The 25,311-nt window shown below is 40.3% G+C and overlaps 3 protein-coding genes across 3 annotated transcripts in view; 1 reads left to right on the top strand and 2 right to left on the bottom strand.

The window, feature by feature from the left end:
* Nucleotides 1–10,737, top strand: part of rin1b (Ras and Rab interactor 1b) — a 48,623-nt gene extending 37,886 nt beyond the window's left edge. Inside the window, exons 9-12 of the mRNA XM_074662017.1 lie at nt 1,632–1,940; nt 3,019–3,150; nt 4,709–4,878; nt 9,833–10,737. Of these exons, the coding sequence (XP_074518118.1) occupies nt 1,632–1,940; nt 3,019–3,150; nt 4,709–4,878; nt 9,833–10,156 (935 nt within the window). The 3' untranslated portion in view covers nt 10,157–10,737. The remainder of the gene's footprint in view (nt 1–1,631; nt 1,941–3,018; nt 3,151–4,708; nt 4,879–9,832) is intronic.
* Nucleotides 10,738–13,085: 2,348 nt separating this feature from the next.
* LOC141784246 (actin-related protein 2) lies at nt 13,086–22,039 on the bottom strand. The gene is made up of 10 exons (XM_074662018.1): nt 21,988–22,039; nt 20,213–20,283; nt 19,429–19,539; nt 17,164–17,322; nt 16,923–17,052; nt 16,700–16,836; nt 16,456–16,605; nt 15,501–15,646; nt 15,278–15,410; nt 13,086–13,615 (listed from the first exon to the last, which is right to left on the bottom strand). Exons 2-10 carry the CDS (start codon nt 20,258–20,260, stop codon nt 13,445–13,447), a joined length of 1,185 nt encoding a protein of 394 aa, XP_074518119.1. The 5' UTR covers nt 20,261–20,283; nt 21,988–22,039; the 3' UTR covers nt 13,086–13,444.
* A 1,059-nt stretch (nt 22,040–23,098) lies between these two features.
* Nucleotides 23,099–24,995, bottom strand: six7 (SIX homeobox 7). The gene is made up of 3 exons (XM_074662046.1): nt 24,588–24,995; nt 23,393–23,556; nt 23,099–23,309 (listed from the first exon to the last, which is right to left on the bottom strand). The coding sequence occupies exons 1-3, from the start codon at nt 24,993–24,995 to the stop codon at nt 23,099–23,101; spliced, it is 783 nt and encodes a 260-aa protein (XP_074518147.1).
* Nucleotides 24,996–25,311: the final 316 nt, after the last annotated feature.

Genomic DNA, 25,311 nt, shown 5'->3' with positions numbered 1-25,311 from the left:
GCAGGAGTTTAAGCTTACATTTGAGTGTAAGCTAACATTAACACAATGTAATATGTGACTGAGTGCCAAATTCAATTGCACTAGGAAGTTAGCTTATGTTCAATTCCACCTTAAATTGACACCTAAATAATGTTAAGCTAACAAAAGTGACTCCTAGACACAATTTAAACAGTTAGCTTACACTTAACTAACAGAAAGCCTACACAAAAAAATGTATTCTACATGTCAGTTCTGACTACTTATGTTTTTCTAACAGCTAGCCTAAATTTTACACATATTTTTCAAACAGCTAGCAAATGTTAAGCTTTTAATTAATTTCAATATATATTTTACAGCTAGCTAATGTTAGGCTGACAAACACCTGGGTAACATGTTTTGGAGAGCTTGAATTTAGCTAGATGCTTGCTTGCATTTAGCTGACAGCAAGGAAACAACTTACACACATTTTAGCTTACATGCTAGTCCTAGCTGAGGATTTATTTTTCTTATACTGAGGGCTAAGAAATATTTACATACTTATTTTTTATACACAGCGAGCAGATATTTTACTGTAGCCCAATCCCAGCTTAAATTGACACCTAGATAATGTAAAGCTAACAAAAGGGACTCCTAGCTAACTAGTTACAGGAAGCTAAATTTGTATTTGTCAACTAACATTTAACCGACTGCTAGTAAACAACTGACAAAGGAGTTTTACTTTTCATGTACATGTTAGCTACATGTGTTTTTCTAACAGCTAGCTAACGCAGAACCATGAACCATATTTTCCAACATTTACAATCTAGCTAACATTTTACACAATTTCTTCCACCATCAGCTGAATTTCAATATATACTTGATAGCTAGCTGATGTTAAGCTGATGGGAGCAAAACCTAGCTAACATGTTTCAGGGAGCTAAAATTTAGCTGGATGCTAGCTAATACTTAGCTGAAAGTTAGCATACACCTGACTGTTATTAATCTGTAGTTAAGCCACGCAATAGAACTCTGAATAGACAGAAAAGTGACAACTAGCATTAATGTGTTAAGCTAAATCACTGAGCTGTTACCCTCTGTGCTTCTGAATTGTTAATTCCTTAACTCAAAACTTTAGCCCACTGAGAGATAGCATGCTAAAACAGACAGGGTAGAGTTAAACAAAAAAAGTTGATGTAAAAATTTGGATTCCTAGCTGGTTATTCCAGTTTCAGTTGACTGCTTTAACGTGTGAATCCTATAGGATTTCATCCACTGTGATATTCTGTATTTTCAAAACAGACTTTCTTGACAAGATGGACATAAAACATGAATTCCTCTATACATATGATGCAATCCAACGCCGCAGCCCTGCAATAAATTCTATTTTAATAGCTGGAATTGCACCAGAAAGTGTTAATTTTAGGTTTGTTTCCCACCTTGTGCTATGTTGGTATTTTTTGTCAAGTGCCACGCTGATTATATTTTTATTTCTGACATTTAGTCACCTTAACACTTCCACTGCAATAATCAGCATACCTGTCTGGGCCTCTTGCCAGTGCCTCTAGATATGTAGACACATCCTCTGCTTGCAAATGATGAAATAAGCAAAGAGCCTCTTGCAATTCCATCCACAGTAATGGATTCCCACATTTTGTGTGTTCCTCCGTCCGCAGACCTGGCGTTGGAGCGAGCCATGTTCTCCTGCGTGCTCAGGCCTCTGAGGTCATGTCTGGAGAAAGCTCTGGTGGAGCTGCACAACCAGGACGGCTCCAGCCAGCTCCTCACCAAAAACCTGCTCAGTCTGAAGGGCGACGCGGCCATGGAGCGGCTCGGCGTGCGGACGGGCGTCCCCGACAGCCGGGAGGTGGAGAGGGTGAAGCAGAAGCTGATCCTGATGCAGCGGACGCACTCACCCATAGATAAGGTGCTGCTGCTGCTGCAGGTCTGCAAGTGCGTCCACAAGGCCATGGGGTCCTTACACGGTGAGACCAAATACTTTCTAAAAAACAGAAAACTGGAAAGGTTTTATTTACTCTTTAAAAAAAAAAGTATTTGCTGCTTGAAAGCTTTCTATAAGGGACTGAAGGTCGACGACCTTTCAAGAGAAGAGCATCTTGTCACTTTAGACAGTGCTACACTTCAGACATACTGAGACTGTGTGATCTGTACTAGACCTGTCTGCTTTTCATCACGACCTGCTGTGAAAAAAAAAGCATTATTATGTTGGTACAGTTAGATACAAGATAAAAGTTTGTTACTGGCGCAAAGTGACTTATTTCATCTATGAACAAGTCTAACTGGAGCTTCACCTGACCGAGGGGAAATTCAGGAGGAGTCACAGCAGAAATCAAGAAAACAAAAGTAAGAAAGTGTATAGAAAGTGCAAAAAGCTCCATAAGAAAATAGATGCTGACAGCTTGTCCATCATTGTCCAGTCAGGCAGTCTCCACCTCCACAGGGTCCAGGACTGAGCTTCTTCAGCAGTCTATTCAGTCTCTGTCTCCTGGATCCTGTCTGCTCACAGCAGGTGAAGCTCTTCCAATGTGGTGTTAGCATGATGCTACTCTGCCCTCTGGTATTCTCTCTGTTGCTGGGTTAGCACGGCTAGCTCGTCCATCTTATTGGAGATAGATCTTACGTTCCCAATAAGGATGGATGGAAGGACAGGTCCATGTCGTCACTTCTTAGCTCACACCTGAGAACCAGCACGTCGTCCTCACCTCCTTCTCCTCACATTGTGGGGAAACATCTGGCCTAGCACCAGTTAGCATTGACATGCTACAGGCTGCTAACAGCTGAGTTCACACGTAAACAATGTAGCCATGGTTACATGTAGGATCTCCAGACAAACACATGAGCAAAAAAAGTAACAATATCATTGAAGGCACAAAAAGTTTGGTGTCCATGACCAACAAATGAACCATTGAAAGCAATGACCCACTCCAGATGCAAAAATGACCAAAAAGAAAAATCAGTCTCAGAAAAATATTTATTTCCTTTCGGTTTGAACCCACAGTTCCAAATTTGTCACATTTATTCATACTTTTAAACTTTTTCCAGGACAGGAAGTGAGCTGGGACGACTTCCTGCCGTCATTGTCGTACGTGATTGTGGAGTGTAACCGGCCTCACATTCTGATCGAAGTGGAGTACATGATGGAGTTGCTGGAGCCCTCCTGGCTCGGAGGAGAGGGTGAGACATCTACTGCTTGAGCATTTTGCTGTGTTTTTACTTTGAAATCCAAAATGTGTTGTCCTTTTTTTTTTTTTACATCGTAACAGATGGTATTGTCAGTCTGTGAAGAAGACAAGGGCTGGTAAAAGGAAGGCGTAGTATCAAAGATATTTCTCAAGGCCAAGACAGTTTTATTCAGCCCAGATGGACAACTTCATCTCTCACTGACCCACAACTTGATGTGCTTTTTTTTTTTGTATGAGTGAAATTTCCTTATATTTATAACCATAGCAGAAAAAGTAGGGCAGTTTGAGTCAGTAGCAACAGTAGAATAAGCTAAAGACAAAGCAATAATCTGCCAACAAAACTTTCTTTACTTATGGTGCTAAGTTTATATATAAGTAACAATAAAAAGCTGAGGCTAATGAATCTCTCAAACAAACATTTCTTTCATGCTAGCACTGCTAACACACCACATGTTTGTTGCTCTCGCTCTGCTAGGAATTTAAACTGATTTACAAATAAGAAATGAATTGTGAACAAATGTAAAAGAAAAAATAAACAAGTAGTTTGAATAAGCTGCCAAGCTAGCTAGCAGCTAATATCTAGCGAATTTTTAACCACAAACAGTTGTCTGACAGTTTGCTAGCTTCCTGACATTTAACTGATAGTAAGCAATTGTGCAACTCTTTATTTAAAATCTAAGCTAATAGCATGCTAACTGATAGTGACCTAACAGTTAGCTAACTTCTAACCAACAGTTTTTTTAGGACAAGCTAGCTTTGAAATTACATTTCACTGATAGCAAGCTGTGGTTCAACCCTTGTATTAACAACCAGCCACATTTCAACTTAGTTGTCTAACAACAAGAACATTTTCTCACTTGTCCCAATCTAACAAATAGCTAACAAAATTTAATAAAAATGTTGGCTAATGTCTTTGTTTGCTAACTCTGCATGGCAGCTCACTAAATACAACATCTGTACGTTACTCCTTTGTAGAAACATAGTGATGGAAGATGGCAGCCTCTACAGAAAGAAGCCTGCTCTTATGTTTTGCAAAGTCTGTTTTGCTAAAAGCAGCTAATGCTACACAATGCTACAAATTTCTAGTTTCTTAGTCCCAGCATCTCTGATCTGGGTGCTGATATTGATATGTCTGGAAATTTCTACATTTGGCACTGAAGACTGGATTCTAAAAATGAACTTATGGCGATCTTTGTCAAAGGTCAAGGGTCACTCTGACTTCAAAAAGAAAGCGCTCTGATGAGTTTAGGGGATTCTAGCAATATGCTACTTCATAGCACCAAAAAATACAAATGTTACTTCAATACCTTAGTTCCTAAAAACCAGGTTTTGAGTCATAAACATATGACATGACTCATCATTTCCATTAAGTGTTACTTCCAAATGATGCATTGGTCGACATTAACGGGGTAGTCTACTGTTTTAAATTTCCTGTTTGGGTTGTTTTGTCTGTGTTTTGGAAATCGTAGAACCTAGTCTGTGTTGTGTTTTGTGAAATCTCGTAAGTCTTTCTTCTTCTCTCTCTGTATATCTGTATTTTATCCATGCAGGTGGGTACTACCTGACCAGCGTGTACGCCAGCCTGTGTCTGATCCAGAGCCTGGATGGAAACCAGCCGATCTCGGGCTGCCTGACTCCGGATGCCCAGGAGGCGCTCAAAGAGTGGAGCTGCAGACGCAGCCGGGAGGCTCAGAGACAAAAGGAAAACCAGCAGAACCAAGTAGGTGTTTTCCAGATGTTTTGATTGTAGTAGTACTCCACGGAAACACTGCCGCTGTGATAGTATGTGTGGGTTTGTGCAGTGCTCTACTTTATAGCTGCCACACATAACTGCCCAGTGTGAAGTGCTGATTGACGAGCAGACAATAGGGACTCCTGCTTATTATGCAGCGAAACACGTCGATGGGATACTCTCCTCTCTGCTGTATGAGTGACAGCATGTAAATATTACACCAGGACATGTTTTCATTCGGGATTTTCTGCTAGCGACACAACCATATGTTTTTGATTAGTGCGAAACATGAAATGTACGCCCCCTTTGAATGAATATTACTGCTCTGAGAGCAAGAGAAAAATAATTACACGCTGAGTGATGCGTGGAGAGTGGAGTGGTACAAAGCTTTTTAAAATATAGGCTGGAACACAAAATGGGTTTCAGGTGGCTGAATGTGGATCAAAGGCTGTAAAATACTACAACCACTTATGTAATGTGGTTAGCAGGGGCTCCTTACTGGCCTTTATTGGAGGTGTTACCAACAGGGGCCAAACAGTTGCTCCTGGTGTTTGTTCTGTTTGTTTGTTAGTGTTACCTGAGCAACGTTTGCTGGGGTCCTAAAGCGGTAGAGAGCTGTTTTAGAAGGAGTCTGTACTCTTTTATATGAGCTAAGGTTGTTAAACCAAAGTTAGGAAATTGTGTGTTACAGGAAGGATAAATTAGTGTGACATATCTTAGTATCTATATCGCAAGTATCAATCATTGAATCAACTAATTTTCTAATTTTTCAGATTTATGTTTTGAAGTATTGGGTGTAAAATTGGTCTCTGAATTTAGAGTTTTGAAAGAATAGTGAAACAGAAAACCCAAATTTTCTAACAAGTGACCTGTTTAGCCATATAAATGGATAAAACATGCTAGGGGATAGATTTTTGCCCTTGGAGAAAATCTCTTATCCATCATAAAACAGCTATAGAAACTTCCAGAACTTCATAAAAAAAATAAACTAGAGCTAGTCAAGGGAAGAAAAGGATGCTATAGCTAGCTCAAGAGTTCTGGGAAATATTGAAGTGTTAGCTAGCTACAGTGGCCATTAGTTAGTAAGCTAGTTCAAGGCTCAAATACATAACACTAATGTTAGCATCTAGCATAAGTTTTCAGTGTAAGACATTTTGATGGCAGTATTGTGGTTGTTGGAAATCATAGCAGTGTAAGCTAGCTAACATTAGTATTAATAAGTAAGCTTGTTGTAAGCTAGTTAGTGGCTGAAGGCTATGACAGATAACTGCTAATGTTCGCATCAAACTAAGACCTTGTTAAGATTTGTTTTCATAGTTTAACATGATACTCTAAGAAATTGTTACGGCAGTGTTAGCTAGCTAAAGTAGCCATTAGTTAGTTGGCTAGCTGTCAGCTAGTGTGTGGCTCAAGGCTACAATAAATAAAAGCTAATGTTAGCGTTAAATAAGTTCTTCATTCATTTTCATGTTTTCATAATGATACAGTTAAAAGTTATTAGGTCAGTTAAATGCTATGGCAGTGTTAGCTAGCTACCTCCCAATGAATACCTATGCTAGTTGTTAGCTAGTAAGTGGTTCACGGCTTCAGTAAATAAAAGCTAAAGTCAGCGTCAAACCAAGATCTTTCCTGAATGAGTTTTCATAACTTTAGACAACATATATTTTTTTTATTACAAGCTAGCTAGCTAAGGAAAAGATTAGCAAGGAATCAGTCAGTATAAAAGTTAGCTGCTGTGAGTTTGAGGATGCAGTGGCTGATCAAATACTCTGTACACTGAAATATGGTTTGATGAGTCTCCAGATTTATAGGAGCTGAATGTGACAAGAACAGACATAGGACTCAGTCACCACAGCTTAAAGCTCCTGTGAGGATTTTTTTTAACTAGTTGTCAAACAGATTGAAATCAACAATGACGCCTCTATATGACTTAGAGAAGCTAATCAGAAGCAAGACTGACGATTCTTAAAATGTTTTTGTTTTGTTTTTTAAAGCTGTGATTTCTGTGAGGGGTAGGCGTCAAGGCGGTAAGATGTTTGATGCTTAAGAGACTGCCTCAGCAAAAACAAAGCAGGATGAAAGTATTTGGTGTGTTGTGTGTAACAATGGATATAAATCTTGGTCTACAGGGGGCGCCAAAATCAACACCTACAGGACTTTCCTCACAGGAGCTTTAATTCTTGGAAGACGTGCAAATTCAAATGTCTGGAATAGAATAGAACTTTATTGTCATTGTAACAAGTACAGTGAAATTGAAGTCAAAGCAACAATCAAGAAAACAAAAGTAAGAAAGTGTATAGAAAGTGCAAAAAGCTCCATAAGAAAATAGATGGTGACAGCTTGTCCATCATTGTCCAGTCAGCCAGCCTCCACCTCCACAGGGTCCAGGACTGAGCTTCTTCAGCAGTCTGTTCAGTCTCTGTCTCCTGGATCCTGTCTGCTCACAGCAGGTGAAGCTCTTCCAATGTGGCGTTGGTGTCCAGTGTTAGCTCTGTTAGCCATGTCTGTGAATAGCATGATGCTACTCTGCCTTCTGGTGTTCCCTCTGTTGCTGGGTTAGCACAGCTAGCTCGTCCATCTTATTGGAGATAGATCTTACGTTCCCAATAACGATGGATGGAAGGACAGGTCCGTGTCGTCACTTCTCAGCTCACACCTGAGAACCAGCACGTCATCCTCACCTCCTTCTCCTCACCTTGTGGGAAACATCTGGCCTAGCACCAGTTAGCATTGACATGCTACATGCTGCTAACAGCTGAGTTCACATGTAAACAATGCAGCCATGGTTACATGTAGGATCCCCAGACAAACACAGGAGCAAAAATAGTAAAAATATCACTGAATGAGCCATACAAAGTAATGACCCACTCCAGGTACAAAGAGACGAAAAAATTACAAGAAACAGAAATGGAAGAGAGAGCTGCTGCAAAAGGCAGCCATAGCCAACAGGGTGGCGCCTAGCAACTCCTGGATTATATGAGAAAATCTGACACTATTTGTCCTTTCTAATTGTAAAATTGAGAATGTTTCTTTTTAGATTTTACAAAGGGGTTCCCCTGATCTTTAAAAGCTTTTAAAATTAAAGGAGTTTTTTGTGCAGTCAGAAATAAGAAGTTCAGGAGTAGTTTGATTTTTTTGGGGACTTAAAACCATGAAGTTTGATTTATAAATGTTACAAAGCTTATATTTAATTGATTGGAAAAAAACTTAATTTATCCCCGAAGGCGCACTGAGCAGTCAACACATGAGAAGTCGACCGCTTAAAAAGCTGAAATCCAAACTCCAAGAAGATAAAAAAAAGTAAGAAACTGCTCAGATAATAGAATACAATAAAACTGAGATACTAAAATATTTAAGTGCCAATGAAAACTAAAATATTAAACAAATTTGAAGACATCTTTAGGTATGTTTTGGTGGTTTTGCCGAACTTCAATGATCTTTTCTTTAACACCCGTCGATCTGAGGCTGAATCCGAAACAATAACATTCCCCAGAGGTCGGATTTTACGTTGATTACACTGATGCAGACTGAGATTATCCCACACTCAGGGGACAATGGGGGAAAACTGTGACCCACATTTGAGTCTCAGGTATTAGAAAGTTACGTTATTTCGGGGTCAGTACGTAACGTTTACGGTTGAACCAAAGGTCAGACATGAAAAGCCGATCGCTACACATGGATTCCCCCTCCTCTGGCTTGGAAAACCATCGAACATTCATCCCAGGAGATTACTTTTTGGGACGTTTAATCCACTGATGTGCCACCGCCCGGCTTACGTCAGGGCATCCACTAATGCTCACAAACACGCACTTTGACTTTTACCTACACTTTCCTATTATCACAAAAAAAAAGAAAACACTCCGCCAGATGCCACGGGAAAAAAAAAAAAGGCATTGTCATCCACAACGTTTCTGTCTCGTCACGTGGTGCCTCTCCTGGCTTCAAATAGCCGATCTAACTCACCCGGCAGCCAGATTTTCCACTGACACAGGCGGGGATCAGTGAGCCAAGTGCTATGAAGAAGTGGGCGGTCAGATAACATGAAATTTATTGAGCTGCATCTACCCATCGAAGCAGGCAAACACAATATGCACACGGACAGCGAGGAGCTCAGTGACTCTGTAAGTTTGATGATGACAGACCTGTTGATTCTGATTGAAGCTGGGTGTGTTTTTGCTCTTTTTGGGGCACATTTGAGTGTGTGTGTGTTGGTGGAGTACTTCTGAGTTGGCTCTGTAGAGTGTGTGTGTGTGTGTGTGTGACTTCTTAAGGTTGGATGTTTGGATAAAAGGATTTTGTTCTGTATGTTTTCATTGTGTGTATTTTAAAGAGAGGCTGTGAGGGCGTCTGTAGGTGGCTGAATCCGACATTATATAATAGCTCAGGTACGGCACAATTGCCGGTGAGTGTTTGAAGAGCGGGGATTGTTTAGACAGACTGGTTATTTGTGTGTTTGATCGCTTTTTGTTCTGCTGGAAATGTCAGGAAGTTAAAGTTTGGAGGGAAACTTCAGCAGAGCAGGGAGGTAGATTTAATGGATTAGGTTTGATGACTTTGGATGATTTTTCTTCTTCTTCTTCTTCTGTTTTTTTTTTTGGTAGTTGTTGTTTGTAACATGCATGAGAGGAAAGAGCAGCCAGAGAGGGTTTTCACATGCAGCTCTTGGACCTGCTGGGTGTGTGTGTGGGAAGCAGGAGCTTTGTTTCAGGGAGAAAATCTTTTATGGACATCATTTGGGTTCATTTGTTGTAGTGGATTATCTGCTGCGCCTGCACCGCTCTCACTCCTCCTCTGGCTCCATCTCTCTCCTCCCCCTCCTTTGCCCTCACTCCATAAGCCTCTTGACCTCTGTTTTGCATGAATACAGTATATATTCACTGTTTTCCTCTCCTCTCCTCCTCCCTTCCTTTCCTTCCTCCCTCCCTCCCTTCCCTCCCTGCAGAGGTGCGTTCGGATACTGTTCCAGGACGGGGAGCGGAGCGCCGTGCGGACGTTGCAGTGGAGAGCCGGCGAATCCAGCCAGGCCCTGGCGCAGCTGTGCGCCTCCACCTTCGGAGTGTCCGACCCGCAGCTCTACACCCTGTACTGGCGCAGCGGCGGCGAGATGCGCGCCCTGCCGCCTCAGGCCCAGCCGCAGGACCTGGCCGGCCACAGCGAGGGAGGCCCTTCGCTCTCCTACCTGAGGACCGACCACGACTTCAGCAAGATGCGGCGGCTCACCAGAGGTGGCGCCGTGGACCTGAGCGAGTCGGTGTGTGAGGAGTGAGTGGGAGGAAGGAGGAAGGAGGAGGAGGAGGAGGAGGATGGTTGCGCTGGCTCTTTCTCTCTCTTGTTCTGTCTCTTTCTCTCCGGCGGTGTGTTGTGTCTCATCGTGGGTCAGGACTTGTTGCGAGGAGTAGGAGCAGACCTTAAAGCGGTAAACTCTTCCCTAAACGGAGCGACATGCGCAGCGCGGCAGGACCGACACACACGGGGACTGCTGCCTGAAGTTGTTGTGTGCAGCTGCTGTAAAGGAGTGTGCTATTTGTGACATGGAAAATGTGTAATTAATGGGTTTGATTGTAATCAGAAACATGAACCCAGAGTTATACCGTGAAGGGATTACATCATCCAAACGTGAGGAGGCTCAAATCCAAAGACAAATTCTGTGAGGCTACTGTTGCCTGGAAACAAAACCACTTCCTGTACGCACAGGAGAGGCAAACTGTGCACCGGTGGTGATGTAACCCTTCACTGTATAGTTCTGGGCCAAATCTTAAAGACACTTGGATGTTTTATTTCTTTACCTTTACGTGTTAAAGTCTGAAAATCTTGGTGGAGCCTCATTTTTTTGAAAAGGTTGGCGGATGCAACCCTTTTTGTCCCTCCTGTGCCCCCCTCTGAAAACAGCTTGTTGAGACCAAACCTTAATACCAAAGTGACAGACGCAGAAAGAGAGGCGCCACGTTGCGATCCAACAGGTGTCTGCTTTGAAAGAAATCAGGTTCACAAGCTCAAAGGAAAAGGTTTTATTTTTAGAATCACCCACAGAGACTATATTTATTTTTGCTTTTTTGAGAAAAAGCGCAGCTCTCCTCCGTTCTCGCGTATTCTATTAAGTGTTTTTTGGCAGGTGGAGTAATGAGCGAGTAGGAGGGAGGTGATAGAAAAGCATCAGCTCTGAGGTTTTTTTAAAAACCATGTGAGAAGAAAGAAGAAGAAAAAAAACTCACATCCACGCTCCGAGACAACCTGTAACAGATTTACTGAATGACTTGCGAATGTATTAAAGGTTTTTTTTTTTTGCCTGTTGGAATTTAATCCTTTCACTCATTTCATGTTCAAACCACTGCTTTTCAGTTCTTCTGTTTCTCTTGGCTGTGATGTAAAAAATCAAACTTACAACGGACTGAGAGGACAGTCCATGAACCAGCACCTCCACGTGCCTGGTTGAATGTAAATTTTAAAGTCACCAGCTTCTGGCGACTCCTGCTGCAAGTCATCACCACCACCAATGCCACCGCCATCACCAGACTGTTGGCCCGGCGTCGCCCTCGACGATCATTTTGTGAATTTAACGCTAACTTTGAATTGTTCAACTTGTTGGGTAGATATCAAACCTGAGTGTGGATTTTCAACCAGCTGAGGAGGTTCCTTTTTGAGAACTTTAACGTGTTTTGGACATTATTGCATGCTTATTTCATTTTAACGTACAGGTTCTGCGAATGTGATGTGTGTGTGAGTGTGTGTGTGTGTGTGTGTGCGTGAAGCATGTGTTCACTGTGAGAGCTCACTATTTCTTTTCTGTATTTTTTTTTGTCAGGTAACTCAGTATCGCAATAAAAGAATTGCAATATCTGTTCACAACGTTGTTCCCTCGCTCTGGTTTTGTGAGAGCTGGGATTAGATGCAGTTCACAGAATCGACCACCAGGGGGCAGCAGATAACAACAACAACAGTTTACACCTGATTTAAAACTATTCTCTCAGGCAGGGGACCCTGAACTTTTCCTGTCTTTTTTCTATTTTTCTATTTTTTTTTTTTCATTTTGATTGTGTGACAATAAAAGGCAGTGACATAGATAGAGGACAGGGTTGTAAAGTGGTGATGGCAGTTAATAGATAACTGATAATTGTGGCAATACTGTAAAAATGGCAAAAGATTACTTAAAAGAAACAAAAAAAAATGTTAATAACTAAGAAAATTACAATATCAGGATTTACAGAATTTTTGTAATACTATTAGTAATCATTATATTGATAGTGATATCAATAGTTGTGATATCATTGTGAATTAAAAAGCAATATTGGAAATAATAACAGTTATGATGGCAAATGATCAAAAGATAAATTAATAATAATACTTATACTATCAATGTTGGACAACAATAACAGCAGCTAAAATTTAAAAATAAAATTAAAAAATAAATAAATAAATAATAATAATAATAATAATAATAATAATAAAAGACCCTGAACGTTTCAACCTTTAATCCTCAAAATAGTGGAACCTGTATCATGGAAATAAAAATATATATATCATAATAATATTTATAAAAATAAATGAATGAATAAAAAAAGATACATAATAAATATAATAATAATAATAATAATAAAAGAAATAATAATAATATCAGACCCTGAACTTTTCAGCCTTTGACCCTTTAAATATTGGAACCTGTTTCATGGAAATAAAAAAAAATTAACAATAATATCTTTAAAAATAAATAAATGTATAAAAAAATAAAATAAAATAAAATAATAATAATTATAATAATAATAATAATAATAATAATAATAATAATAATAATAATAATAATAATAATAATAATAATAATAAAGTGAAAAAGAACAAAAAAAATATGGAGAAAAAATTTCCCAGCTTAGTCACCCAGGGGTTTTGTGGCAACAAAAAAATGTCAAAAACATTTTCTGTTGGCATGATTTTATACAAATTTAACCCCTATCTAGTTAATTTTTTGCATTTTGTGACCCCCTTATCAGTGTTTTGCAGCCCTTCTTTGAAGTCTGGACCCCAATTTAGGAACCACTGTTCTATGTCAATCAATCTTAAAAATCAAAGATAGACATTTCAACAATATGCAAAGAGTTTATTAGCATTTCTGTAAAGAATTCATATAATAACTTGCTAAATCTTAAGGTTTCACATTTTTGATGTTATATCAAACACAGGAAACAAGATCGCTAATCTGGGTTGCCAAATATGAGACTATGCACCTTGTGGAGAGTTTTTGCATGCTCAGTCAGTGTCAGTAATTTTTTCAGGTTGTGTGGAGACCTTTTACAAAGCCTCTAAAACTCCAAAAAATGAGCAGGATCAAAGTTTGAGAAAGTATTTAACATTTAAATTTTCTAAACTATTTAACAAATATGTAAGGTTTTGCAGAGTCTGAATCAGGTTTGGCTTTTTCATACTTTTAAAAATTATAAAAGTCTATAAAATTTGTAAATTTTATCAACTCTATCATCATAGAAAGTAAAGGGAAGCAAATACTTGTTGACATCCTATCCCAGGAGGTGGGGAGTTGAGCCAAAATCTGTGTAATGTTTTCATTTTATCTGATTCCACCTCCCAGTTTCTGCAGCACGCCAAGACCTTTCTCCTCATACTCTGCCCTCGACAGCCAGAAGGAGTCTTTGTCTTTCATGATGTTGGCCAGAACCGCTCCGCCCAGGAACACCATGTGTTTACGCCTGGGAGGGTCCTCGATGCGGATCTTAAACTTCTACAGGAGAAAAAAGAAAGAAATGATTAAAACATGGTGCTTGACATGCTGAACCAGCCCAAGTGCCTGCGCTGGGCCTCCCAGCCACTGGGGGGAGCTCAAGAGCAATGATCAACAATCAATATTATTAGCAGAAAGAGGCTGCAAATCAAGTTTTGCCCACAGAACCATGGAAGCTTGGGCCAACTCTGGATATATGATAAAAATGAGTTCCCATTGCTAGAATTTAAAGTTACAAGTGTCAAATATTACCACAATATTTTTGCTTTCATTGATGAAAAGATACAAAAACAAACCATGGTTATAACACTGTAATAATTAACAATATTGTACACCAGTTTAAAATTGAATTTCCTTTCTTAATAAAATATCAAATTGGATGAACTTTTGAGAAAAAGAAAGGCTTTTCAGCATTGGTTTTAAATAGGAAGCAACCATGATGTCAACTGTTGGTTTATCTACAGTGTTAAAAAAAGTTTAATATGTATTTATCATTAGCATGTCGCAGATAAGAGCAAAAATCAACTATTGTTGAATAAATATGTAAGACTAGGGTGGACCAAGGGGTTCAGAAACACTAATGTATTAGTTAATGCCGTAGCTAGCTTAGTTAGCTAGCTTAGCGCTACATTTTCTATAATGATTTCTACTACAGTTCCAATTCATGTTAGCAAGCTGGTTTACAGATCAGATGTCTGTCCTGAAGAAAAACAACAACAGATACTTCTGTAAGAGTTTTTACACAGGTGTTTCTCAAGTTAGCATCTCAAGCTAGCTACTCCCTGATTGTAATTATTCTACATTGAATCGTACTGACATTTAAATGCCAAAATATCAAGCTAAATTGAGAGTGACTACAGCTCCGTTTCCACCTAGTGGTTCTGGTTTGAATCAGTTCAGTTTGTGACTGGTTGGATCGGTTCAGCCTGATCCTGTTTGCATTTCCTGTTTGCTAAGTGTGCCTTACTTGGTAGGTGGTGTGTTAGCCAGATGCCAGTTAGCTACATAAAAGCGCAATAGTGTATCAGTGCAACACTGCGGGCTGCTAATAAATCCAATAAGTAAAACAAAGAGCAATGATGGAAGACATCCAGCAATTTGTCTTCTTTGCGACGATTCTTTCGACCAATCAACAGACTGCTGTGTTTCTAGCTCCACCTTCTGGGTACCAAAAAGTGGGACGGTAGGGGTCGGAGACGCCACAAAATGTGTACCATACCAACAATAGCTGAACCTGAGTGAGAAGACAGGTTGTTTTTCTCTTAACAGAGTTGAGATCATTTCAGGCTCCCCCTGGTGGTCACAGAAAAGACTACCTGCATGAGACACACCATGAGATATCTCCACTGTTCTTGTTTTCACTTTTTCCAGTCTTACTCCAAATGAGCCACTGGGACTTCTTTTCCCACTGCAATCATCGTTGCATAAATTCTCAAAGTAACATTATGTCACTTCTGTGTAAGATTTATCACGTTAATGGAGAATATATTATAAGCCGTGAACTTATGACACAGATTATGTTGTTTCCAGAACGGGTATTTATGTGTATTTAAAGAGTATCAACAGTTGTGTAACATCTTATTCAACATCATGGATTTCAAAACACAGATTACAGAAGCGCTAAGCTCTGCTGAATCTGTGATCCAATGAAGCATTTCTTACTGATAGTTTCTGTGTGTCTCCATCCAGCACTCTCTCCAGGTAGAGCTGCTTGATTTCTCTCTCCAGCCTCGACGGAAGGCCCGGGTACATGGTGGACCCTCCTGACAGAACGATATGCTTATAGAAGTCTGGCCTGCGCGCAGAAATGAGACGTCAGGAGGAAAGTGATGTGTTGTGTATGTAAATAAAGTAGTTACAGGGTGTTTAGTAGGTAGACTCAGACCTGAGGTCAATGTCTGCAGCCTGGATGGTGTTGAAGAGCAGCTCAGCCACTCCTGCCCCCTCAATGTTGATGAGATGAGGCTGGAAGAGAGCTTCAGGGGCCCCAAACCTCTCTCCGCCCACCTTCACATGTCGGCCATCTGGAAGCTGCATCAAAGGGAGATTTGTTTAATAAACGTCCAGAAATCTTTAGAGTCTGCCTCCTCACAAAAATACAGCTCCTCAGATCTGTTTACAAGCAGCTTATTACAACCAATGCCTTTGTTTATCAAAGGCAGAGACCTCTAGTGGCCATCAAGAGAATGGCACAAGAAAAAGAGGTAGGTAGGTAGGTAGGTTATGAAGCCCACATCCTCCATATAAACAGGTGGGACATGGGTTGAACTTTAAATTCACAATACACGTTAAATATAAAGTTTTTAAACATGGCTTTCATCATTATAGGGAATTCTTATGGTGGTATTTTTCTGGAAGTGTCTGTTGACCACTTGCCCGTAAGTAAAGTTAAATTTGGGTTTTGATTAGCGTAAGGAATTGGATGCTAATATTACCATTTCCACCATTGTCATATGAGCCAAACCAACATCAGAAAGTCAGTCAGGAAACTTATCTTCCTGTCCTATTTGTTGATAAAACAACATAAAATCGTTTACAAAGTCAGCTAGCTTGTTAAACTTACCAAACTTCAGCTAGCTTAAGCCACTCATGTTTTTCCACACATCTATCTGGTGCAAAAGTTCTTATAACTGTTCGATGTTTACGTAGATTACTTCTTTTTATACCTTACTTTTTGTCTAACCTTTTTCTTTCATGCTAATTTGGCTAATTGTCTGTTAGTTTGAGCTTCTTATTCATCACACACAGCTAATAATGGTGTTAGCTTGGTTATCTGATTTTAGACCTAGTAAGCATACTTCCCAAAGTTTGGGACCATTCTCATTTCTGCCTCAACGTACCGTGAACGTCTCCACCAGGTAGGTAGTCTCCGTAGCCAGACGTTGTTCCTGCTCGATGTTGTACCCGACGTAGCAGAGCTTCTCCTTTAGCATACGCACGGTTTCAAAGTCAGCAGAGTGGTTGAAGGCGTAGCCGCGGAGAAGCAGGAGCTAATTACAGGAAAATAAAACAAAAAATATAAAATCTTCAGATCAGTCTTTCCCATTTTCTTTTTTTTTTTCTACACCTGAAATATCATCTCACCTTTATGAGGTAGCGTGTGATGTCACGTCCGGCTATGTCCAGCCTACGTGTGAGGTGGGGTAATGAGTAGCCCTCGTAAACCGGGCAGATGTGAGTGACACCATCGCCTGAGTCGATGACTACACCCGTCAGCAAACCTGCGAACAGAACGGAGCTTAAGCTCATTTCACACTGAGTTACCACAAGACATGCATGGATGAAAATCTGAGTTTTGATGCCGTACCTTGAGCATACAGAGTCAGCACGGCCTGAATTGCAACATAAATGCTGTGGAACTGGTATTTCTCAAACATGACTTCGGTGATCTTCTCTCGGTTTTTGGTGGGATTCATAGGCGGCTCAGTCAGTAAGACCTTACACGAGCAAAACAGATTATTTCTCTGGGTCGGTTTTGGCAAACAACTTCCATTTGTTCAAATTTACAAAATGCACAGAAAACAACATTTGGTTGTCTGTGTTTCTACCTTGCACTCCTTTGGGTCGATGTCGAGGCGGTCAGGGCCGAAGGTGTGGTCCCACAGGTGGAGCATGTCATCCCAGCTGCGCACCATGCCGTTCTCCATGGGGTAGGACACCTCCAGCATGGAGCGGCATTCGCTGGCCTCGTCACCTACCATCAGGTCCTGGTGGAAGAGAACAGAGTTAATCTTACAGATGAGTTTTCAAGGTCTTCTTGCTTAAACACAGCTAATCTCAAAGTGTCCTGATTTTACTTCAAAGTGAGAAACTTCAAGAAAACACACTGAATTAGAAAGAAAGGCAAACGTTATTAGCTCTGTTAGCCACGTCTAGGAGTAGCGTGATGCTGCTCTGCCCTCTGGTGCTGGGTTAACACAGCTAGCTTGTATATCTTTTTGGAAATAGATCTTACATTTCCCATAATAAAGAATGGAAGTACAGGTTGATGTCCTATCCTTCCATAGCACACACTGTGTTCACAGCATATCGTCCTTGCTTCCTTCTTCTCAACTCATAGAGAACATTGGGCCTAAAACCGGCTAGCACGGATATGCTACAGGCTGCTAACAGCTGTGTTACCAATGCAACCATGATTACAGGATTAGACATAGAACTTCCAGTGCATTGACTGTATAATTAATGGACGTAGTGTCCTCTAAGTTACCCGTCTGTTTCTGACAAACATTTTTGAAGCAGATCGGCCTTTCACAGCCATAATGGAAGTGATGGGGGCTTGGGGTACAGCTATAGGGAACCCCTCAGTCACGTGAGCTGAGCTGTGCCTCACTCTTAATATTCTCTAAACTGCTGAGTTAAAGAAAAAGTCATGCCCCGTACAGCATGTGGCAATAGTGAAATTGGCAGTTCAGACAGAAGACGTTTTTTGAACCAGGCTGTAAATAGGTTAATTTCTGCTTTGAAATCAACTTTATTTGGCTTGGTGTGTACGAGACTTCAGTGAGCCATAAAAAGTAATGAACAGCTCCAAACATCTTTTTTTTTTATGCATATCATGTCATTTCACCCCATATGATATCATATGATATCATATCATGTTGTATCGTATCATATCATTTCATAACATATCATATCATATCATATCATTTCATATCATTTTATATCATATCATATAATATCATATCATATAATATCATATCATATCATATCATAACTCATACGATCATATCATGTTTTAAGGTGTAGTATGGTATAATATCAATTTATGTTTTGTTGTTTTGTGTTACATGTTATTAAACTGTTTCTTTTCACACTCTGACTTTTATACTTTATAATAGAGAACATTGACTCAGAGATAGTCTTACAAACTCATTCAACTTTTCCTAAAAATAATCATTCTCTTCTTCAACAGAAGGTGTAACAGTTAGCAGTTCAGTGGTAACAAATGATTGAATGATCTCTCCCTGAACTGTGAACTGTGGTCTGTAAGTGTAAGACACTTATTGAAGGAGGAGAAGTACAGTAGGTCAGGTGTTTAATGAGCTGAACAAGTCTTACAGCGTGTGTCTAGACACAACAGACTCACTTTGCTTTAAATAGAATACAACCGCACGGAGACAGTGGATGAGGTAGTAATGAGATCCTGTAATTGGGGAAAGCAATCGCCCATTGTTTTACACCTCACTTTGAGTAAAAGTCCAGGATCCCATATCTTAAAAGGTTGAATCAATTAATCAATCTTAGTTTATGTAGCATCAAATTATAACAAACGTTATTTCAGGACACTTTCCAAACACATTAATAGTTTAGACTTGTTAACGTTAATAAAATTTTATAAACAGACACTGAGTATTAAGACATTTTAAGAAGTCTTATCTCATCTTAACCTGGTTGTGATAACCAGCCAGTTTTGTTTTGGTTCCTTTGATAAGTACAACTGAGCATCATCTGCAAAGCATTGAAAGTTTGTGGAGACTTTCCTCATTATAATGCCAAGAGGAGGCATACACAAGATGAAATTAAGTGGTCCAAGCACTGAACCTTGAGGAACTCCAACACTCCCAGATGTGCAAAGATTGTCTGATTACTTCAATAGGATGAGATGATCGGTGATCATTAGTGTCGAAAGACCTCAGAAAGACTGTTGCTGTGAAGAAACTAACAGAGCTGACTCGTGGCAACTTTCTCCAAGATTTTAGAATTAAAAGAGAGGTTTGATGTTGATCTGTAGAAGACTAAATACTCTGAGCCAAGTGTAGGTTTTTTAAAGTACTGCAACTTTAAAGCATCTTTTCACTTCAACGTAAACTTACTTTTATTTCTATGTTTCCAACTTTGGTGGTGGATCGTAGGATGGGTCGACCCACCATAGCTGGGAAGATGTGTTCAGGGAAGTTGGATCCAGCAAAGCCACACTTGACAAACTGAGAAGGGAAGTAAGATGACAGCAAACAAGATTTATTTTTCAGTTCTCATCTGAAAGTTTGATTGTTTTTTTGCAGTGTCTTTAAATGCATTTCACACAGACTACCTCCTCCTCTGCTTGTCATGACTTTGGCTCATGCTGTTACGTCTCAACATGTCTGTATGGCCACAGTGCACATTCCTTAGCCTGCAGGGATGTAATACATTCCAAGCAGATACAGCTAGCTCCTGCGCACAGGTGTGGTTCATATGTGGAGTTCATTCTCACAGCAAACCCTACAACTGAACATTTAAACACCACATGCAAACTAAAAAGCCGCTCTTGACATTTACTTCCCTTAAACTCTCTTCCTACTTTTTATCCAATTGCTGCTCAGTTCACAGCATCACAGCCTTTTATGGCGCTGTGTGCACATTAGAGGCACAGTGACAAGTCCAGACAGATGTGGGATCAGGCTGCAGTATGCAGCGCAGATTCACACCCTGCAGATTTACCTGAAACCTACAGCAGCTGCTTTAACCTACAACACTGGTCTGTGACACACCTGGTGTATGTTTGCATTTAAAATCACTGCATTAAATCATTGATTTCAATACTTAATCTTTCAAAAAGAAGAAAAATAATAACAATAAATAGAGAGACAATAAAGTAGACTTAAATGATTGACTTACCCCTGTTCCATTGTCACAGACAATCACTTTCCTCCCCTGGCTGTCCATGCTTAGACAGAAGCTGTAAACAACTTAAAATACTCCCTCCTGTCAGGACAGGGGTCTCACAAAAACAGAACCAGTTCTCATGAATTTAGACGTGACTGAACTGTCAGGTAAGCAGACGTCCTCCTGTTACTCCTCCAAGCATGGGAGGGGCAAGGGAGTTTGGGTATGCCCACTTCCTGAGGCCAAGGGGGAGCTAGACTTACGCAAGGTTTTTTTTTTTTTGAAGTTAAGTAAAATCCTTTCAAATAAGATATTTACAAAAAAAATGAGACTAATAGCTTTGCTTCATGTATAGTTTGGGTAACCCTGTACTGTTATGTCTTGGCCTTTTTGCTTAATTTATCTTATCTTTATTCTTTGTGATTGTTATTAATGTTATATATTCCCATGCCAAGTCTTGTTGTGTTTCCTGTTTTATTTTGTAGTTCTAGCTCTCTGTGTGTACAGTTTACCTCATGTTTTTGTGTTTTCCCTCCTGTCTTGATTGCCTTGTTTCATACCTGTGTTAATTTAGCCCAGTTTCTGTTATTCTTCAGGGTTTTTGTCAGTTTATTAACCACTTATCATGCCATGTTCCTTTGCATACACAGCACACACAGCGCACAATGTCTACTGCTTTTATAAAGTATAATTATTATATAGCTGATTTAGCAACTATTTCTGGCTCTTTTTATTGTTGATGATGTTTTGGATAAAAATAAATTATCTGTTTGCCATTACATCATTTTTGTGTTGTGGATTGATTCAAAATAGCAGAAGCCTCATTATGCTACATATTTGCACTGTACTGTTAGCTTAAGTGTTAACATAGCCCCTAGCATTAAAAAAAGGCTGGAGTGGACAGCCAGTATGTCAGTTTAAGGTTGGATATTAGTTTTTACAGGGGTTTGTTAATTAGCCAGCTAGCATCTTCATTAGTACCCAAAATTTCTGTTTTACCGTTAAACAACCGTCGCGTTGTTCCCGCCCCTTGAAATTATCACTGCGTACGGCCGTTATAGCATAAAATAGCTAGCTACGTTTCGTTTCCGGCCGCCATCTTTGTTTGCGTTCAATGGCAGAAACAAGTTATGAACCGTTTGTAATCCTTCACTTTCCATCACCAGTAGCGGCAGTTTGTTTGTTATTTTAGCTGCGTGGAAAAGGAACTAGCTTGGGAAAGACTGGTAAGTCCTGTTGAACAATAGAGGTTTTGAGTTAAGCATCATTAGCTATCAGAAAAACGTTGCTAGCTTGAATGTGACCTAGCTACACCTTCTAACAAGAAACAAAGTAGTCCTGATATATTCTTTTCAGGCCTGTAGTGTACAAAGGTGATTAATAAAATTGAGTATTGTGTCTTGGAAGTGATAGATATTTGACTAAAACTAAGACTAAAAAGTATGAAATAGGGAGATAATATTGCATTTTTATTCATGGAAATGCTGCATTTGTTCCAACTCAAAATGCTCATTTTCTTCCTGTACACAAGACTTATTAGTCAAATATGTATATATTTTTTCAGACATTAGAATTGCCAACAGAGCTGTAAATAGCTTCATAATAATTCACATTTAGCATGATATTCATGGTAGTAAATGGTGATTCTAACACGGGTCTAAGATGACTGTCAAAATATAGCAAGAGAAAGACTAGACTTCAATTTTTTTGTTATTGTGTACTGGTTTTGCCAGCCCCTGATCCAAAATTTTGTGGTAAACGTCCAAATCATCTGTATTATTGCCAACCTGGAAATGTAGAAGCTACAGCCACCTTGAAAATGCACTTTGAGTAGTTTTGCTAAAACAAACTGAAATTGCAGGACTCACCAAAGCTCAAATGCTTGATAAAGTGTGCTGCGTTCAAGGTTGCAAACTAATGTTCATGTTAGCTCCAGTTGAGAAACTTTTGCATAAGTAAATGTAAAGGTATTACCCTGTTTTTTATTGAAAAGAGTCTGAAAAATTACTGTGTTAATTTACAACTAATTTAAATTATAAGTAGAAAATAAGAAAGGGGATCTAGAGAAATAAAGCCTAATACATCCATACACAGAGTCAGCGTTACATTGGATAAAAATAAGTTCATTTATTCACATAAAACATTTACAAAATACCTCTTTCATTGACATGCAGTAATGGATTAGAAGAAATGATGGTTGTAAGAAAGACAGCAAACAGTAGGCCTTTTAAACGCGTCAGTCCTGAGAAGGACACGATGGCATCCAACCAGGTCTCACTTTTCCCAAATGTCACAGGCACATCGAGCTTAGACCGATTAGTGCTTTTACGTTCTGGCTGTTCCATCTTTTCCTAGCTCCTGTGGGATCTTCAGAGCAGCTCAGGAGCACGTGACAAAAAGCTCAACCCAAAAGAGGAGTGGACAAGTAAAACACAGGTGGTAAGAAAATCTTTTGTGCTTTAGCAGCAAATCTGTGTCGTAAAATAACACTTGTTTTTTTTTTAAGTATACAAAAGAATGATGATGCCTTTAGTTCCTTTTTAAGGCGATGAATTGAGTTGAATTCAGTCTCTATGTTTACAACCTGAGTTCTCTGGATAAGAAGATTAAGGTGATAAAAGTAACGGGAAGCACAGATCATACATGTACATTATTAAAATGAGCGATAGAGTCTATGTTACGTGTTGTTTGGATTTAAAGCTCTATGTCAGCTGTAGCTACATCCTCTAACAGTCGGGTCGTGGTGCTTCTTTAAGTGCATGTTGTTTTTGCATATTATTCCCTTATGAAACGTCCATCCTCCTCCTCCCCCTGCTGAGAACACCTCCAGTGTGTCTGCAGCAACTTCAAGTGTCTCAAACAAAAGTCCAATGATGAGAGTTAGTGAGAGAAAGAGTCTCAAGACTCAAACTCGCTGTCGCTGCTGACGGAGATCTCAGGGGTGGAGGCTCCTGTTCCTCGGCGCTCGTTTTCTGTGCTGCAGTCGCTGGCCTCGGGGCTGCCCAGGTGGCGAGGGGAAGGAGGCAACAAGTGGGGGTGATGGCGGCGCTCCTGGTGGGAGCCGTCAGGTGAGCTCTCAGACGGGAGGAGGGACGGATCCTGCTGGAGTCTGCACGGAGACAGATCAGAGAGTCAGGGATCGGATATGTGCGGATATTAAACCAGATCCACTCTTATCACTTTTTGGCTCACCTGTTCTTCGCAGACGCAGCACGGTCTCTCTGCCGCCGGTTCTTAAACCAGTTCCCAACTTGTGTAGGTGTGAGCCCCGTCGCCTGAGCGAGGTGCCGCTTCCTGGACGGGTTGGGGTAGGGGTCTTGGAGGTACCACTCTCTCAACAAACTGCGAGTTCTTTCCTGGGGGGAGACATAACAGAAAATAAAATGAAGCTTCTGTGCATAATTTCATCAAGGAAAGCCAGTCTGAAAAGACGCCATATGGTGTTTTGATATCATCCTATTACAGCACAATAATCTGATCACTCTCATCAGATGCTCGCTGTAATCTGCTAAGACTGGATTTGTTAAAAGATTACCACCATGTACATTAGAAGCATACATTTAAATATATATTTATTAAATTTGATCACATTATGGGGCTTGATTAACTGTTAAAAAGTGTAAAGATTACTTTTAGTTAAGAAACAATACCTCATCCAGCCACATGAGGGCGATCACACCCAACATATGCCTTATGATAAATGTGAAACTGAGTTGGATTCCAGTTGGATGGCACTTTTTAGAGATAGCTGATTTTTTTAATCAACATCTAAATAAATAATATAAGTAGTAATATATAAATTAAGTAAATTAAATATTTATCATAACTTAAAGTTGAAAAAAGAGAACTAACAGATTAGGACACCTATTTTATTAATCTAAAGTAGTCATTTTGATGAGAAAATACTGGAAACTTATGGAAATCCAAAAAGTTTGATGAAAGACAACTTAAACTGAAGTTGTACAAGAATTTTTTACATCATATGCCAGAGGAATAGCCGAGGATAAACTAGAATGTTTAAGTTTTATCCAAGCTTATGGAAGAACATTAGCCAAAAGTAAGAAATGTTAAGCTAGCTTCAAATTTTTGCATTTTAAAGCCTCATTTTCTATTTCTTGTACTGTAATCTGTTCATTTTTATCCAGCTCCTCCTGTTTTAACCCTCAGCCGCGCGTAAAAGCTGTCCCAGCAGCAGGCAGGAGGATAACCGGCTCTGGATCTTATCACCTTAAGAGCTCAAAGAGCAGGCGGCTTGATGCAGCAGCGTCAGGTTAAAAGGCACCTTACAGCAGTGCGTGATGTGAAAAATAAAAGTTTTAAAACGATGAATTACTGATTTAGAGGCGCTTTTTATTCGCAAACGTGCGTAAAACTCCTCACTTTTTACCTTAAAGCAGTGCGTCTTCTGCTCCCCGTCCCAGATAGTGCGAGGTAAAGGGAACTTCTTGCGGATCCGGTACTTCTCCACCGGGCCCAGCGGCCTCCCCCGCAGCCTCTCCGCCTCCCGGTAGTGCGCGTCCAGCCACAGGTCCTGCAGCTTGGCGTGCGACTCGCGCGTAAACCTGTAGCTCTGCAGGATCTGGTAGAGAGCGTCGAAGTTCCCGCCGTGGAACGCGACCAGCGCTCGCGCTCGCATCACAGACTCGTGCCGGTTCAGCGCCTCCCCAGCGGAGCCGGGGACGGCGGCCGGTAGGGACCACAGGAACCTCCCGAGGCGCTCGATGTCCCCGGTTTCCTCTAAATTCTCACACACCCGCGCCACCTGGTCTGGCGTGAACATGGGCAGCGGGAACATCTTCCGTGGTTGCCTCTTCGCAGCTCACCAGAGAAGTTAGGAAAGGCGCGTGAAGCGATGCATCCACCCGCGCGTGAAGCTCCGCGCGCTGCTGACTTTTAATATTCGCAGACGATTGAGGTTTATTGACACTTTCAGCATCTATCCGCCGCCTCTCTTATGTAACTGACGCTTCTTGGTGTCTTAAAAGTCTGAGAAAAGCCCAACGTAGGCGGCTCCAAGTTTCCAGAGTGGCTCCAGCCGAATAAAGAAAGAGGACAAGGAGTCAAACTGTATTTATAGCGAGATACAATTAGCATCTCTGTGGTTGTTTTGA

This window comes from Halichoeres trimaculatus, unplaced genomic scaffold (genome assembly GCF_033239565.1).
Source record: "Halichoeres trimaculatus isolate MK-OKI-2021-1 unplaced genomic scaffold, fHalTri1.1 fHalTri1_scaffold_22, whole genome shotgun sequence".
Lineage (NCBI taxonomy): Eukaryota > Metazoa > Chordata > Actinopteri > Labriformes > Labridae > Halichoeres > Halichoeres trimaculatus.
This window is presented reverse-complemented; position numbering and strand designations above follow the sequence as displayed.